The 15,771-nt window shown below is 44.5% G+C and overlaps 1 protein-coding gene and 1 pseudogene across 2 annotated transcripts in view; one reads left to right on the top strand and one right to left on the bottom strand.

The window, feature by feature from the left end:
• Positions 1 to 1,571, bottom strand: part of LOC102262614 — an 8,333-nt pseudogene extending 6,762 nt beyond the window's left edge.
• Positions 1 to 15,771, top strand: part of B4GALT4 (UDP-Gal:betaGlcNAc beta 1,4- galactosyltransferase, polypeptide 4) — a 30,990-nt gene that overhangs the window by 12,997 nt on the left and 2,222 nt on the right. Inside the window, exons 2-6 of one of the 2 annotated variants that reach the window (XM_005875327.2) lie at positions 2,941 to 3,336; positions 6,607 to 6,839; positions 9,488 to 9,675; positions 12,693 to 12,815; positions 15,022 to 15,126. In XM_005875327.2, coding sequence (XP_005875389.1) covers positions 3,084 to 3,336; positions 6,607 to 6,839; positions 9,488 to 9,675; positions 12,693 to 12,815; positions 15,022 to 15,126 — 902 coding nt within the window. In that variant the 5' untranslated portion in view covers positions 2,941 to 3,083. Of the gene's footprint in view, positions 1 to 2,940; positions 3,337 to 6,606; positions 6,840 to 9,487; positions 9,676 to 12,692; positions 12,816 to 15,021; positions 15,128 to 15,771 lie in introns of those variants that run through there. The other variant, XM_014546970.1, reaches the window with a different exon arrangement.

The raw sequence follows: 15,771 nt of genomic DNA, 5'->3' as shown, positions 1-15,771 counted from the left end.
AAGGTCGTCTGGAAGGACGTCTGGTCTAATTAGCATATTATGCTTTTATTATTATAGATCATAAGGATGGCCCCTTGCTTTTGTAATAAATTTCTTATCTTTGGACAAATTGGGCTGCAGTTCAGCAGCAGTAGTCTATGCCTATTCCTAACTCACTACTTGGGTAGGTTTTTAACTCTCTCTAAAAAACACTCCCTCCCTCTGTAGAATGTGTGTGTGTGCGCGCCCGCATACTGTAGTTCTGTGATCAGAAGTCCTTTCAGGCAGGTGAGTGTCCCTGTTAGGGGACCATCCCTCCACAAGCAGCTCTTAGAAAAACAATGCTGCCAGTCTAAATTTTCCAAGATTGAGATTTTAATCAAAAGCTATTGGCAATCCTAGCATTTGTGCTTCCTGCCATTAAGTCTACAAGAGGTTGTCTGATTGGTCCCAGGAATCTGCAGACTTACCTGGAGGGAAGAGAAGAAACTTCAGGAAGCCCGTTGAACAAACAGGCCCGAGGAAAGGGACAGGAGGATGTGGGAGAGAGATAGGAGGCTGCTAAAGAAAACTCTGCCTATGGCTAGGGTTTGTGTTGGGTGCAGCCAGGCCACAAGGAAAGAGATTGAAATGTCCATGTGAAGGATATGGCAGAAGCCCAGGCTTTGGGGCTGACCACGTGGGCTCAGATCCCAGCTTCACCACTTACTACTTGTGTGTCTTGGGCAAGTTCTTTAATCTCTCTAAACCTTCATTTTTTTCATCTATAAAATGAGGAGACTAATAATTCTTAGCTCGTAAGGTTGAAATGAGAATTAAATAAGGTGATAAAGTGATTTAACCACATTACATGGCACAGAGTAAATGCATAAGTAAACCACTCTTATTAGCTGTTATTACTGTTATTTTTTAGGTACCTTCAAGACTAAACACAGGTCATACTGTTTAATTGCTTGCTGGGTCAAAACCTCTCTTTTGTGGTTTGACCCAAGAACCTAACCTCCATCTATTACGTTGTGTCTAGAGAGAAATGCTTTCTAGGCTTCCCTCAAACTAGCCTACAGCTACATTTTGAAATACTACCCTTCAGTAAGTATGAGGTCCTTTTGAAAGTTGCTAAGACTTTGTTTTTGTTTTTCATAGTAAATTACCACATCTTATTTAAAAGCAACTTTGTTTTCATTATAAAAAGACAGAAGTGTATTATACAAAATTTGTGAAAGAAAAGAGAAAAATACACCCTTGGCTAATCCCATACTCCTGATACAATTATTGCCTGCTTTTGGCTATATTTTTTTCTAGAGTTTTCTTATTTCTATAATTTCAGTGGTAATCATACACACATATAGAGTTTGTTTTCTATGTTTCATTTTTGTTACTTAAGATTTAATCATAAGCATTTCTGTGTTATCACTTGGTATAGAAAATATTCATTCTATTCATATAATTGAGGATATGTTTGGCTATAGAGATTATTATGCCCTGGCTTTAGCATTTCTGTGTTCTTCCGTTAACATGTTTAGGATTTGAGGAGAGGTGTGATTTTGGCAATGCAGAGAGGATGTGGGGGTATTGCTACTCACCACCTTCATCACCTTAGTGCACTCACCATGGTCCAGCTGGGCCCTCACTTATGTGGCCTCAGAGATTGATTCATACTTAAGTATGAAATCAGCATAGCAGTTTATCAAATGACAGTGAAAAACATAGAAAGGTGGTTCTGCCAACCTCCAGTGTGTCTGCCTGTTGGCCATCCCTAACCTAAAGTTACTTAAAGTAAAGCATATAACAATATCAACAGCGATTGTCACCAGGTAGTGGGTGCCTCCTGTACACCAGGAGGTGGGCTAACATGTGATATATGAATATATTAGGTCATCCAGTCCCACAGTAACCTCTCCAGGTAGGTACTATATTTATCCCCATCCTATATGATAAAGAAGTAATATGCAAATTGACTGTCACACCTTCACACAAGATGGCCGCCCCCATGTGGGCACAAGGTGGCCAGCAGGGGAGGGCAGATGGAGGCAATTGGGCTGGCAGGGTAGCAGTTAGGCGTCAATCAGGCTGGCAGGGGAGTGGTTAGGGGGTGATCAGGCTGGCAGGCAGAAGCGGTTAGGGGCAATCAGGCAGGCAGGCAGGTGAGCAGTTGGGAGCCAGCAGTCCCAGATTGTGAGGGGGATGTCCCACAGGGATCGGGTCTAAACTGGCAGTTGGACATCCCCTGAGGGGTCCCAGATTGGAGAGGGTGCAGGCTGGACTGAGGGACACCCCCCCACCGCGGTGCACAAATTTCGTGCACTGGGCCACTAGTTTTATAGATAAGAAGACAGGTTTCAGGGCCAATATGTGGTGGAGTTATAGTTTCTGTCTGAATCAAAACCCCTGACCATAACCAGTTTTACCTGTTATTCTTGTAGATGATTGACCTCCTGCATTGGCCTTCTCTTATGTTTCTTGCCCTCTCCCCCACCTGTTGGGATGTGCCCATGCAGTGCCTCATTGTGAAAATCCTTGATTTTTTATCCTTGTTTTTGAGGAACATATTTTTCTAACTCTCACAGGTTAGAGCTTCTGTCTTGTTCTCCGTAACAACATTTCACAGGTTGTTAACCTTCTCTTACAGCTGTGCCAGGAAGAGAACCCTTACGGCTGTATTTTAGGCTGTGCCAGCTCAAAGCTGAGGAGGCTCTGCTTTCTCCTCCCCCAATATCTGGGCATGGCTTTCTTCCTGGGTGACAGAGATGACCCAGAGAGAACTCCTGTGATGTGTAGATGGCTGGGACCTTCTGCCTCGAAAGTCTCTGAGTTTCTGATCTCTAAACCCTCGCTGGAGAACTCCCATTACTGCCAGTCAGGTTCCCTGGGGGATAGGTTTTCAGTTCGAGCTGACGTGTGACATGAATCATCACAGGGTAGGATTTCCATTAGAAATACGTCTTTGTGCTTGCCTTCCAGAGACTGTTGGAGCAGAACTACTGAGCACAAGCAGGCACTGCGTCTTCAGCTGTCACCGAGCGTGCACTCCGATTGGAAAAGGTGAACTGGAAGCTTCCTGCCCGCAGTGAGGCGGAGTGACCCATCTGCTCACATAACAAGACATGGGCTTCCACGTGACTTCCTTCCTTTCCTACAAACTCCGGTTACTCTTGCTTTTTACTTTATGCCTGACGGTGGTGGGGTGGGCCACCAGTAACTACTTTGTGAGTGCTATTCAGGAGATTCCTAAAGCAAAGGATTTCATAACTACTTTCAAAAAGGCCATGGTTTTGGGGAAGAAAGAAACTCTGGCTGACGAAGCCTCTGTGAAAAGAGCAGACCTGGATGACTGCCCTTCCGTCTCTCCACACCTCAGTGAGTATTTGTTTTTCTTTCTTTTTTACAAGTGCTACATAAAATTATTTTTACTAGATACATATACAGAAAAGTACAAAGATCAGAAGTGCCCAGCTCAACTAAGTTTCACAAAATGAACATACCTGTGTAGCGGCATGTAAATTATGAAATGGAATCTTCATGGGACCCTAGGCGTTCCCATTCTTTCAGTCACGACCCTTACTTCGGGATTGTAACCCACCCACAGATTCCCCTGCTTTTGAACTCTGCCTGCTTGGAAACATGCACTGTGTACTCCTTTGTGTCTGAACTCCCGTTGTTCGACGTTATGTTTGTGAGCTGTGTCCATATGGCTGATGCAGAGTCTTCCACTATATGCGCACATCCACTTTTATTATCCAGCTGCACACGTCAACAGGCATTATTTATTTAGCTCACAAGTCTGTGGCGTGAGCTCGGGGTCAGTTGGGTTAGGCTGGTGGCCCTGCTCCATGGGTCTCTCGTTTTTCTGGAACCAGCGGGCTGGCCTGGGCACTTCTCTCCTGGCATCTGCAGACCACAAGTGGAGAAATACAAGCCGGCCAGGCCTCCATTTGTGCCCCATCTGCTAGCACCCCTTTGGCCAAAAGTATGGAGTGGAGGGACAGGACTGAGTCCGTCCTTCAGTGTTGCATTTAGTGGTTATTTCTTAAATATGTTGTATGTTCCCCTTTGATGTGTTGCCTCTCAGTTTAAATCAACAGTAAACTGGTTTTAGCGAACACGTTAATTAGAGAGAACAACCCCACTGCGATATTGTATATAACCCACAGAGGTTCGAGCACACCTCTGATTCTTTAGGACATTAAATGCTGATAGCCTGACAAGGCACTCCTCTGAGCCTAGATATTGTTCCCTTTTCCCAGGATGCCTTTTTCTCAATTCATGTCTGCCTGGTGGATTCCTGTTTATTCACAAAAAGTCTAGCTTAGATAACTTCTCCTCCCGAAAGGTTTCTGGGACTGCCCCAGAGTTCATCTCATGCTCCCTGTGTGTCTGCCTATATTCCTGTTGTGGTGCTGACCACAGTGTGTTCATACACTTGTCTTTCTTCCCCAGGCACAGCGTGCGGGCAGGATGCAGCCAGGGTGAGCCCTTCCAGTCTGCAGAGCCCTGTGCCCCTCCCTGTCCTGCAGAGGTGGCTCTCTGCTTACATGAAATCAACTCTCCGTGGGGCAGCCTGGGGCTCTTTGGAGGCTTTTTGCTCTTTACAAAAACCTGCAGACCTGCTTTCCTAATTGAATCACAGTCTTGTACTGTGTTTGTATTGGCATGCTTCTCTCTACCTAGTCATGGAAAAGCCAAAACGTTACTCTGAATTGTGTGAGGGAATTATTCTGCTCAGAAATTACACAAGTTGGGATAGGAAAATGAGTTATTGAAATGCAAATCTGACGGTATTATCCTCCTTGTTCAAAATCCTCACAGCGTATTTAAGCCATATCTGCATTTATAAGAATAGATGGGCAGCTCTGGCCTGCGTTCTCAGTGGTTAGAGCATTGGCCTGTGCACTGAAGAGTGGCAGGTTTGATTCCTGGTCAAGGGCACATACCTGGTTTATAGGCTTGTGGTTAGAGCATTGGCCTGTGCACTGAAGAGTGGCAGATTTGATTCCTAGTCAAGGGCACATACCTGGTTTATAGGCTCGATCCCTGGCCCCAGTCAGAGAGGGAGCAGGAGGCAACCAATTGATGTGTCTCTCACATTGATGTTTCTCTCTCTCTCCCCCTCCCTCCCTTCCACTCTCTCTCTGAAAACCAATGAAAAAATATCCTCAGGTGAGGATTAACAACAATAGAAATAGATGGGCAGTGACACAAAACTGAGCAAGGACCTGGATTAAGAGGGTGACATAATTAGAGATGGATGAAGATGGGCCAGAAGGGACAAAAACTGAGGGTGGTAGGAGGCTGATAGAGGATGTGGAAGCAGGTACTGGAAGTTTAGGCTCGTAAAAAATTATGGCAATGAGAAAGTGAGCAAGGGGACTGGCTTATATCAGACCTGTTGCATGGTGCTCTTTCAGGGGCCAAGAAGAGAGGCGTAGCAGGTTAACTCAGATGGTGGCGTTTATTAACAGGCTACACAGGAAACCACCTCAGCAGCCACACCATCATCTCCCAGAAGCTCTGTGGCCTGGCAGCTGCCCCGGTAGCTTGCCTTTCTCCTTACTCCTTTTCTTAGTGTTTGTTTTTAGGGTCTCAGTGCCTTGCTGACTCTGGTCACATGCAGAGCCTTCAGGAGTTACTCTCCTCAGGTGGCTGGAACAGTCATTTGCCTTGGCGCTGTTGGCAGAGTCTTTAACTACTTCATGGACGCTGGAGCCTGGTATCAGCAGCCACAGCCAGGGTAGGGGATGGTCACAGGGAGCGAGGAACCGTGACATACATAGGAAGGACCTGCAGTTGTTTGGCTCAGAAGAGGAGAGCACTACTTGCAAGCAACATGAGATCTTACAGCCTGACCAGTGTGTATGGAGCTTCAAGGAAGTGTGGCTCGGTTCCCTGCGCTCTGCCTCATTTCTTACCAGTCAGTACTCCCTGTTCAGACCCAAGAGGAGGGTCCCTGGCTTCAGCCTGATCTTCAAAGTCTTGCATGCTATTGGTTACCATGGACGGCTCCTGGGTTTCATCCCACCAGGCTGCATCCGGACTCGCAGAGCAAATGCTCCATCAAGGATGTCTGCTACCGTGGCACATGTCTGGCATTGCTGGGTTAGGGAGTGAGGCTAGTTTCTACATCCTTATGCTGTTTTACCTCCAAGGAGCTAGGATAGCTCCTAAGAGCCCAGGGAAGGAGTGGGCAAGGGGCCTTGTCCATGAGCTTGATCCCACGGAACACTCTTGATTTTGTAAGAGGCTTCACACTCCTTTGGAACTTTGAGAAGGAAAAGTGGATAGAGCACATTTGAAGTTAGTCTAGTCTTGCCCTCTGCTTTTCACCAGGGTCATCAGGACAGAATGCATTTCTAATTTATGGCTGAATCACTGAGCCAAAGTTGGCTATCCAGCCACAAGGGAATGCTCTTATATGTCACTTTCTGGCTTTTGTAGCCAAAAACCCGAGTCACATCGTTCTGCAGTTGTAGTTTATGACCAAATGAGGCTTTGAAGTAGTAATAATAAAAGCTAGCACTCATATCGTGCCAGGCAGTGTTCTAAGTGCTTACATGTGTACTCGCTCATGCCAGCCTATCAACACTTAAGGAGAGAGCTACTGTTGTTTCTTGTGTCCTGTTTTAATTGTAGGAGGTCAGGACAAGCTCGTTTTCAAACCAGATCTTACTCTGAAAGACGTGCAGGCAGAAAATCCCAAAGTGCACAGAGGCCGGTATCACCCGGAGGAATGTAAGGCTTCACAGCGGGTTGCCATCCTCATTCCCCACCGGAACCGAGAGAGACACCTGATGTACCTGCTGGAACACCTTCATCCCTTCTTGCAGAGGCAGCAGCTGGAATATGGCATCTACATCATCCACCAGGTGAGTGTGGGGACAGACCAGGGCTCTGCCTCAGATTCTCCTCTCTCTGAGGTACTTGGCCACCTGTCTATCTTGGTTAAAAGGCGCATCAAACTGTTGTCAAAGGAGGGATCTCTTACCTTGTTCATCCTTGAAAGGAGTGAAAGAAATTCTTGTCCCAGAGTGTGGAGTGATGGAGCTAAGTGCTGGGAAACTTCACTGCCCCTTCACTAAACCTCTGGAGGAGGCCTGTTTTGTTGTGAGTCCTTCCATGTTTGCCAATGGCTGCCCTACAGTTTCCTCCTGAGATATACCTACGTTTCCCTCTGCGTTCACTATACACTACACGATGAGATGTTGGAATTGTTTTGCATTATTGCGTGTGGCTACTCACTGGTGATCTAGACAGGATTTGACAGACCACTGTGTGTTAATAGCATGGAGTTCTATGACCCTCTCCACCATTCTGCCTTTAAGTTTGCCACTATTTATTGTGTAAAACATGTTTAGTTTTCACTTTCTTCCCCCCCTCCCCTTTTTTGTTTCTTGATTTACTTATTTGGCTTCCAGAAGCATGATTTAGTAGGAACAGTGTCAGTGTTCGCTTTTGAAGAGTTTAGCGCAAAGTGGAGTGGGTAATTATTTTTATTTGGTATTAATGTTTATTGAAAGAAAAATAAGGCATCAACTTAAACGTCTATGTCTAGCTTTTCAAAACTGCCCTGGGCCTTCCAAAAATTTCCCCTCAAATCCTTACAAATGCTAAAAATGCAAGCAGAAATCATTAATTGCATCCTTGCTATTGGTTATAACCAGTAATATTTGTTTAATGAAAACTTTTGACACATCAGAGGGTAGATATAGCTCTGCAATGTATATTTTATAATAAACTGGGGCTCTTGAAAATTAATGTGCATATATCATACCTCTATGCCTATTATTTTAGTATTTGAAACAAAATTTTACTATTATTATATTGTTTTATAATTATTTTTGCTTTTAACATGGTTAGTCACTCTGAGTTTTTTTCTCTGGACAGCTACACCCAATATATATATATTTTATGAGTAGAAAAATGTTTGCTTTGTGTTATTCTTTTCAGGAGAGTACTATGGAAACTTTTGAGAGAACTGCCTATATTTTTGTTATGATAAACTGTTTATTGAACTGAAATTTATTCTGAAGGAATTTGATCTAAACAGCCATGAAAATATGAATGCTGTGAAATCTTTTTCATGCTTTACTTCTGATCTTATTACTGGTCGAAATGTGATCTTTTCTTACCCAGTGATGAATCCCTTCTCGGGGGGTCAATGTGGGGATTAGCTTCCACTGTTAAACATGAAAACAGAATTTTCTTACGGTGATTCCAAGAGACTTTTAAGTAGCTTAGAAATACTATCAGTAACCTTCTCTGTTTACAGGTCACAAACTCTTTTTTTTTTTTTAATTTAAACTTTTAATTTTCTTTTTTAGGTTCTTACCTGAGGGTATTTTTCCATTGATTTTTAGAGAGAGTGGAAGGGACGGGGAGAGACAGAGCAACATCAATGCCAGAGAGACACATTGATTGGTTGCCTTCCACATGCTCCCCATCCAGGGCTGGGGATCAAGCCTGCAACCAAGGTACATGCCCGTGACCAGAGTCGAACCCAGGACCCTTTACTCCACAGGCCAACGCTCTATCCACTGAGCCAAACTGGCTAGAGCAGGTCACAAACTCTTGGTCTTTTCTGGCAAGCTATATCTCTTGGAAGCTTAGTGTAAATTGATTACGTAGGATAATATTGGGATGAGCTTGGAGTTGAACAGTGAAGCAATGATACTTTTCAGTATGACTAGTATGTAAGAAAGGTTTTGTAGTTTTACACGGAATAAAGATATATTTTAAATTTTTTGAGTTATTTTCATTTGTATTTTAACACTATGGGACCTTGAAAGCTTGTTTGGAGGTTCTAGCAGAGGAGCGAAGCTACTCATATACCCTTGATCGAAGAGAAGTCCTCTTCCCTGTTGGGGAAGGTCACCCCATTTGATGAAGAAGCGTGCAGCTTTGGGAGAGATGAGCATGGAGCGATGAGGAAGGAAGGGGACACCGCCTAGCCAGTCAGATTAGCCAAATCTACCCTGGCAATCAACGGGGTGACAGATGTCGCAGCCAGATCGCCCTCACATAAAAATGTATACACACACTTTGACTAATTATAAAGGCAGTGTTTATTAAAATACATTTCATTTTCAAAATTGAGCTATCAGCTGTTAAAGTGTGTATACAATTTTTTGGACTATATATGGGTTAAAAATTGTGGAAAATTATGCATAATATAAATTCACCACCTTAACTATTTGTAAGTGTACACTTCAGTAGTGTTAAGTATATTCACATTGTACACCCTATCTCTAGAACTTTTTCATTTTGCAAAACTGAGAATCTATACCCATTAAACGACAACTCATTTCAAGGTATGTTTTTCAGTTATGGAATTCAAGTATGTATGAAACATTAAGGAACAGACTGTCTTTTATTGTTATTGCACCTACTGTCACTTCTTCCTGTCACTAGTTGTGTGTAGTAGGAGTAATTCATACCAGCGTCTGCATCTGAACTGAAGGGGGCCCACTGTGAAATCGTCTCAGGAGCTTTTCAACTTTCACTTCTCTATCTACAGGCTGGGAGTAAAAAGTTTAATCGAGCCAAACTCTTGAATGTGGGCTATATAGAAGCTCTCAAGGATGAAATGTGGGACTGCTTTATTTTCCACGATGTGGACCTGGTGCCCGAGAATGACCTGAACCTTTACAGGTGTGAGGATCAGCCCAAGCACCTGGTGGTGGGCAGGAACAGCACTGGGTACAGGTAAGGTGGCTCTGCTCCTGGCCTGCTTGCCCTGTTGTCGCCAAGGCTGTGCGATGTCATGCCCAGAGTGTCTTAGGAAAATGAGAACTAGGAAAAATGGCACATGACAGATCACTTAAAGTTCAAAACGGAAATATGAGAAATCAGGTTTTTCCTTTGAGGACAAAAGCCCTACAACAGCCTTGGCAGAGGAGCCCAAAGACAAAAGGGAAAGAGCAGGAGGGAAAGTAATGCAGGCATTGCAAACCAGGGCCAGCCTCACCTGCCGATCCACACCCTGGAACTTTTTCAAGCTGTCCCCACTGTGCAGAATTCAAGTAACTTACCTGTCTGTCCTTGATTTCCCCCTCTTGGAGGCAACAGATGTGTGCCCCGTAGTTCAGCTCTTAGGTCTCTGTGTGAGAATGGGACGTCGGCATCTGCCCCGAGTTCTGAGGGAGAGTAGGGAGGGGAGTATCTACTGAGCAGTTAGCTCAGGAGCCAGAACACCCAGGACAAGTTCCTTTTCTCAAAGCCACCATGGGAAGTGCTAGGCACCCCATTTCTGTCTTCATTCCCCATTTCTTGTGCCCCCTTCTCCCCCCGCAGAATAGGCATATCCACTTTTCAACCTTATTTTATACCAGCTCCTATTTAAGCACAGCCCAGGGGAAATAGTGACCAAGAAAATTCTCTATGAATGAAACTGTGTATTCACTTGTGTGCACACTCACTGGTACCTGTCAGCTTCCCCCAGAGCCTGCCATTCCCATGTGCTCAAGTCTATGGTGCTCTCTGTACTCCAGGCCATGAGACCACTTTCAATAGGCCCAGTGCCTGCTCTCAAAGGGCTCCCTATTGTGTGCTGGTGGGGAGACAGCTACAGTGGAGTTGCATCAATTTTGCACTTAACTTTCACAAATTTAATTATGAGCACTTGGTAAGGACTGCGGGAAGGAGGAGGAGAAAAAGCTGTGAGGGGGTGAAGATGCCATGTGCCTGAATGAGACAGGTGCGGTGGGGCCACAGGGCTGGGGAGGTTCTTTAAGAGAATCACGGATCTGAATCTCATTATCTGGAGGTTTTGTCTTCTGATCTCTGAACCACCACGGCCTTGAAGAAAGCAGCGTATCATGGTTGGGCACCGTGTATTTTCAGGAACATGTAGAACCATCTGTTCACTTGTGTATTGATACATTGGCACTATCTACAGCTCGGAATACCTATATGTCGAACCCTTGACATAGATACTAAGTAAACATTTGTGGTGAGAAATTACAATTGCACAGGATTTATTTTTCCAGTGCAAATAACAGGATTGTTTTAAGGGCAGGCCTTTTGTTGGAATTCTAGATTTTATGTTAGGCTAGACCACAAAAAACAGAGTTCTTGGGCATTGCTGCTGGGAATTGATTTTGAATAAAACTTCCATGTCACAATCATGGATTTCATTAGAGGCTACTCACTCTAAAAACAGCTCCTGGCCTGGCCAGTGTGGCTTAAGGGTTTAGCTTCAACCTATGAACCAGGAGCTCACGGTTCGATTCCCAGTCAGGGCACATGTCCACGTTTTGGGCTTGATGCCCAGAAGAGGACGTGCAGGAGGTAGCTGATCAATGATCTTCTCATCATTGATGTTTCTATCTCTCTCTGTCCCTTCCTTTCTGAAATCAATAAAAATAAATAAATAAAAACAAAAACAGCCCCTGTACAAATATTGCTGTTTGGACTTGCTGTTGTAACTGGCCAGACATTTCTTTTATAACTATCGGAGAGCCTTTGTCTTTTTTTGAGTAACTGGTAGGTTTTCCTAATGTGAATCAGGGGATTGAATGTGTCCTCCTTTTTCTTCTGGCTGTAAGAAGTTCTGAACCAAATTCAACTCCTTTTTATTGAATTTATTGGGGTGACATTGGTTAATTAAATTATATAGGTTTCCGTGTCTAATTCTACAATACATCATCTGTATATTGTATTATGTGTTCATCACCTCAAATCTTCTTCTACCACCATTTATCTCCCCTTTACCCTCTTCTCCATAGCTTTATTTTTAAAACTGAAAAGAATCTTTTTTTTTTAAGAAAGATTTTTTTTATTGATTTCAGAGAGGAATGGAGAGGGAGATATAGAAAGATTAGTGATGAGAGAGAGTCATTGACAGGCTGCCTCCTACAGGCTCCCTTCTAGGGATTGAGCCTATAACCTGGGCATGTGTCCTGATTGGGAATCAAACCGTGACCTCCTGGTTCATAGGTTGACACTCAACCACTGAGCAACACTGGCCAGGCTGAAAAGAGTCTTATTTGCAGATCTGAGTTCTAATATATTTCAGACTCCACTTATTCAAAACATAATTTACTGTCTTTCTTTCAAAACCTAGTTATTGTTCTATATACTCTGTTTCTGTGAAAGCCACTATCATCTACCTAACTGCTCAAACCAGAAACATCAGGTTAGTTGAGGTGTATTCGGTTCTTCAGGATCAGACACTGAGATGGAGCTTTGCATGCTGGAAGTGGAAATTTGCACACGACGTGTGAGCAGGAACTGTCTCCTGCTCTCTACCCCCACCCAAAACAAAGTGAGAGTAAAAATACCAGTAATTCTCTATGACACTTACTCATGCTGAACCTGGGTGCAGCTTCAGAATCCTTCTTAACCCAGTGCCCTGTAGCTACGACTACTCATTGGATTGGCACATGGGATGAAATCTGTCATCCACGTCTTATGGTATGGTGCACTTACAGGTACTTCTGTAGACCTCTGCACACAAACATTAAACATTAACAGTAACAGGTGGGTGGCACCATTGCTTAGTGAGGAGATGTGAGCACTTGTCTAGACAGGAATGGAAGCCAGACAGGCAAGGCCAGGAATGTCAGGAGGCGGGTGCCCAGCAGGAATGGATGGGTGGAGTGCATGGTCTTTAAGTGTTCCTAGAATGCTGGCCCCGAATCAGAGACTTCTCCAGTGTCTGTGGAGAACAAAAAGCCTTTGCGCTAATGCTCGTACCTTTTCTCTCCTCTCTTCTGCTCCAGGTTGCGTTACAACGGATATTTTGGGGGTGTTACTGCCCTAAGCCGAGAGCAATTTTTCAAGGTGAATGGATTCTCTAACAACTACTGGGGATGGGGAGGCGAAGACGATGACCTCAGACTCAGGTGAACAACAGAGACAGGTCGCCTTCACGGGGCTCTGTGGTCAGTGATGGCTCTGGAAACCTGTGTGTTATAGTTCCTATAGATGCCAGTCCAGCAGGGCACAAGGCCGCAGATTTGGGCATAAAGGGTGTCAGGGGCGGAGGGAAGATGCCCAGATTGCTCATTGACCCTGGAAGTGTGGAAATGATGGAAGGTGCCTGCTCCTGGCTTGCGGGTGTTAGGGGCGCACAGTGTTGATGGAGGTCTCTGTGGACTTGTCAGTGAGCACTGCTCACTGAGAAGGGTCTCACCACTGAATGCAAAGCTATAATTTGAGGAAAGTGGCCAGAGGGCTCATTATAAGCCTGTGCTTTCTCTCAGACCCCAGGGAATCCTGCCCAGTTCCCAGTGCCCAGAGCAGGGAGTGCCAGCAGCCTGTGGAGCTGCACACCTGAAACTGGCCTAGAGGTCCTCTCAGTTAGGCATTAGCCAGCCCCGCATACCCTGGGAGCAGCTGCTGCCTGCCTCCCAGGCCGATCTCCGGGCTGCTAGCATTACCCTCATGTTCTCCTGGGCTGCTCTCCTCTCTGAGGGCTTCAGGGAGAATATATCTGACCTCTTCTCTCAGCTCCCTCCCCTGAGCAGGGTTTCGTAGCCAGATAGCTATTAGTATCCCTACCTCCCAGAGATAAGTAATTATTCAAGAGCCTAGGGCCAGTATCTTAACAAAATATGTATTTTTATTTCAGAGAGGAAGGGAGAGGGAGAGAGATATAGACACATCAATGCTGAGAGAGAATCATTAATCGGCGGCCTCCTGCACGCCCCACATTTGGGGGTCGAGCCTGCGACCCAGGCATGTGTCCTGACCTGGAATCGAACTGTGACCTCCTGGTTCACAGGTCAGTGCTCAACCACTGAGCCACGCCGGCAGGCTGGGGCCAGTGTCTTTAGACTTATAATAACAAGGCCTTCCTGGGGACCCCCTTTCCTCCTGCCGTTGTCTCTTGGGAAGGAACTCTGTCAGCTGCGGTTCTGAATTAACATATATGTGACTGCCAGAACTTTCCCCTTGCTTCAGCCTAAAGAAGCCAAGGCTCCCTGCTGGTCTCGTCCCCATATGTAGGCTTGGAGTCTGGGATGTTTCTGGCAGGAGGGGAGTGGATTTCCCTGACCAAAGTCTCCATAGGAGTGGCCATGTGACGGCAACAGCTCTTCAAGGCCTATGTGGCCGGAGCTTTTGAAGTGGACAAAGGGTGTCCACTCGATTTCAGGGCAAGAGTGGCGAAGGCTAGAGGTAAACGACATCCATCATCTTCCCCAAGTCCATTTTGCTGCCCAGATGGATGGTTAGTAGAATTTTGCACTGATCGTGTGTCATCACTGTCCTTTATCCCACCGCTACTTGGCTGCAAGGTCCAGGGGAGCACCACGTTTTGCTTTTGTTTGATAAGAACATCAGGGCCTTCAGAATGATTCTCAACCAATGCCATGGATGACTAGATGATTTTAACATAAAAGTTGGTTGAGATTTATTTACTAAATATTTTTTGGCTCACCTGTGCAGCAGTCACCACCCTTCTTTGCACTTATATATTACGTTGGGGTTTGCAAAGCATGCTCCTGTGGACTCTCTCATTTGAGCCTGTCTGATCACCTCTAAAACTCTGGGTATTTTATAGATGGGAAACCAAGACCTAGAACAATGAACCGACCTACCAAGATTGTAAAGAACAAAGTCTAGATTTGAAACTAGGTTCATGGGCTTTACAGCTTGTCATTACTTTGGAAAAAGGAGGAAGTGCAAAGTAAATTGGGATCCTAAGAGACTTGATTCTTCTATTTGTCACACTTTAAAAAAATATTTTTCAATTACAATGGACATACAATATTATATTAATTTAAGGTGTACAACATAGTGATTAGACATTTATATACCTTAAATCATGTACTTTCTCAGTTGCTTTTGGGAAATGACACACTATAAATTGACATATCTCCTTTGTACCCCAGAAGTAAATGTTAAGTGTGATTTTTTTGATGGACTTACTGCCTGAGGCCCAACATTCTAAGAAAATTCTTTCCTTAATATGCAGATAAGCAAGCTATGTGTGACTCTGAGTGTGTGTGCACCTGTGTATAAATTTTTACAAATGATTCTGTTTAAGTGCCTAGTGGTAAGTAAGTAGACTAGAATTTTTTTTAACCACCTGTGTTCTTTTTCTAGGGTTGAACTTCATAGAATGAAAATAATCCGGCCGATGCCTGATGTGGCTAAATATACAATGATCTTCCACACTAGAGACCGAGGCAATGAGGTGAACGTAGGGCGGTAAGTCCTGGCTTCCGAGCCTTGCCGGCTACCTGCTTAGTTCCTTCTGTCAATATTGGATGCTGCGGAATCCGATCAGATGAGCCACTTTATTTCGTTCAAAGCTTTTTTATTGGGTAATTTTCAAACAGACACCAGAGGATATGTTTTTATTGATTTGTAGAGAGAGGAAAGGAGAGAGAGAGAGAGAGAGAGAGAGAAACATCGATCACTTGCCTCCCCAACGAGCCCCGACTACGGATTGAATACACAACCTGCATATGTGCCCTGACAGGGAATCGAACCCACAGCCTTTTTGGTGTATGGACAACACTTCAACCAACTGAGCTCCCCTAACTTTTCTAATAGCATTAAAGGGCTTTTGGCCCTTTTGTTGAAGTCTACATTTTTCTTTTTAAATCTTAATTGTTGAAAGTCTTACACATGTCCACCCCCCCCCCATTGACCCTTTCTAGCCTGCCTCCACCCCTCTGAAGTCTACATTTTAAAACAATATTAGTGGGCTTTTAGCCTTTTTGTTAGAATCCACCACTTTAACAAAATAAATATTTCTGTTTTCCCTTTGTCTTACTAGTCTCTGTTCATAGGCATGCATCTTTCTCCTTAAAAAAAATATTGAATAGATAAAGAAGAATACTTATAAAT

The sequence above is a fragment of the Myotis brandtii genome, unplaced genomic scaffold (genome assembly GCF_000412655.1).
Source record: "Myotis brandtii unplaced genomic scaffold, ASM41265v1 scaffold46, whole genome shotgun sequence".
In the NCBI taxonomy this organism is placed as follows: Eukaryota; Metazoa; Chordata; class Mammalia; order Chiroptera; family Vespertilionidae; genus Myotis; species Myotis brandtii.
This window is presented reverse-complemented; position numbering and strand designations above follow the sequence as displayed.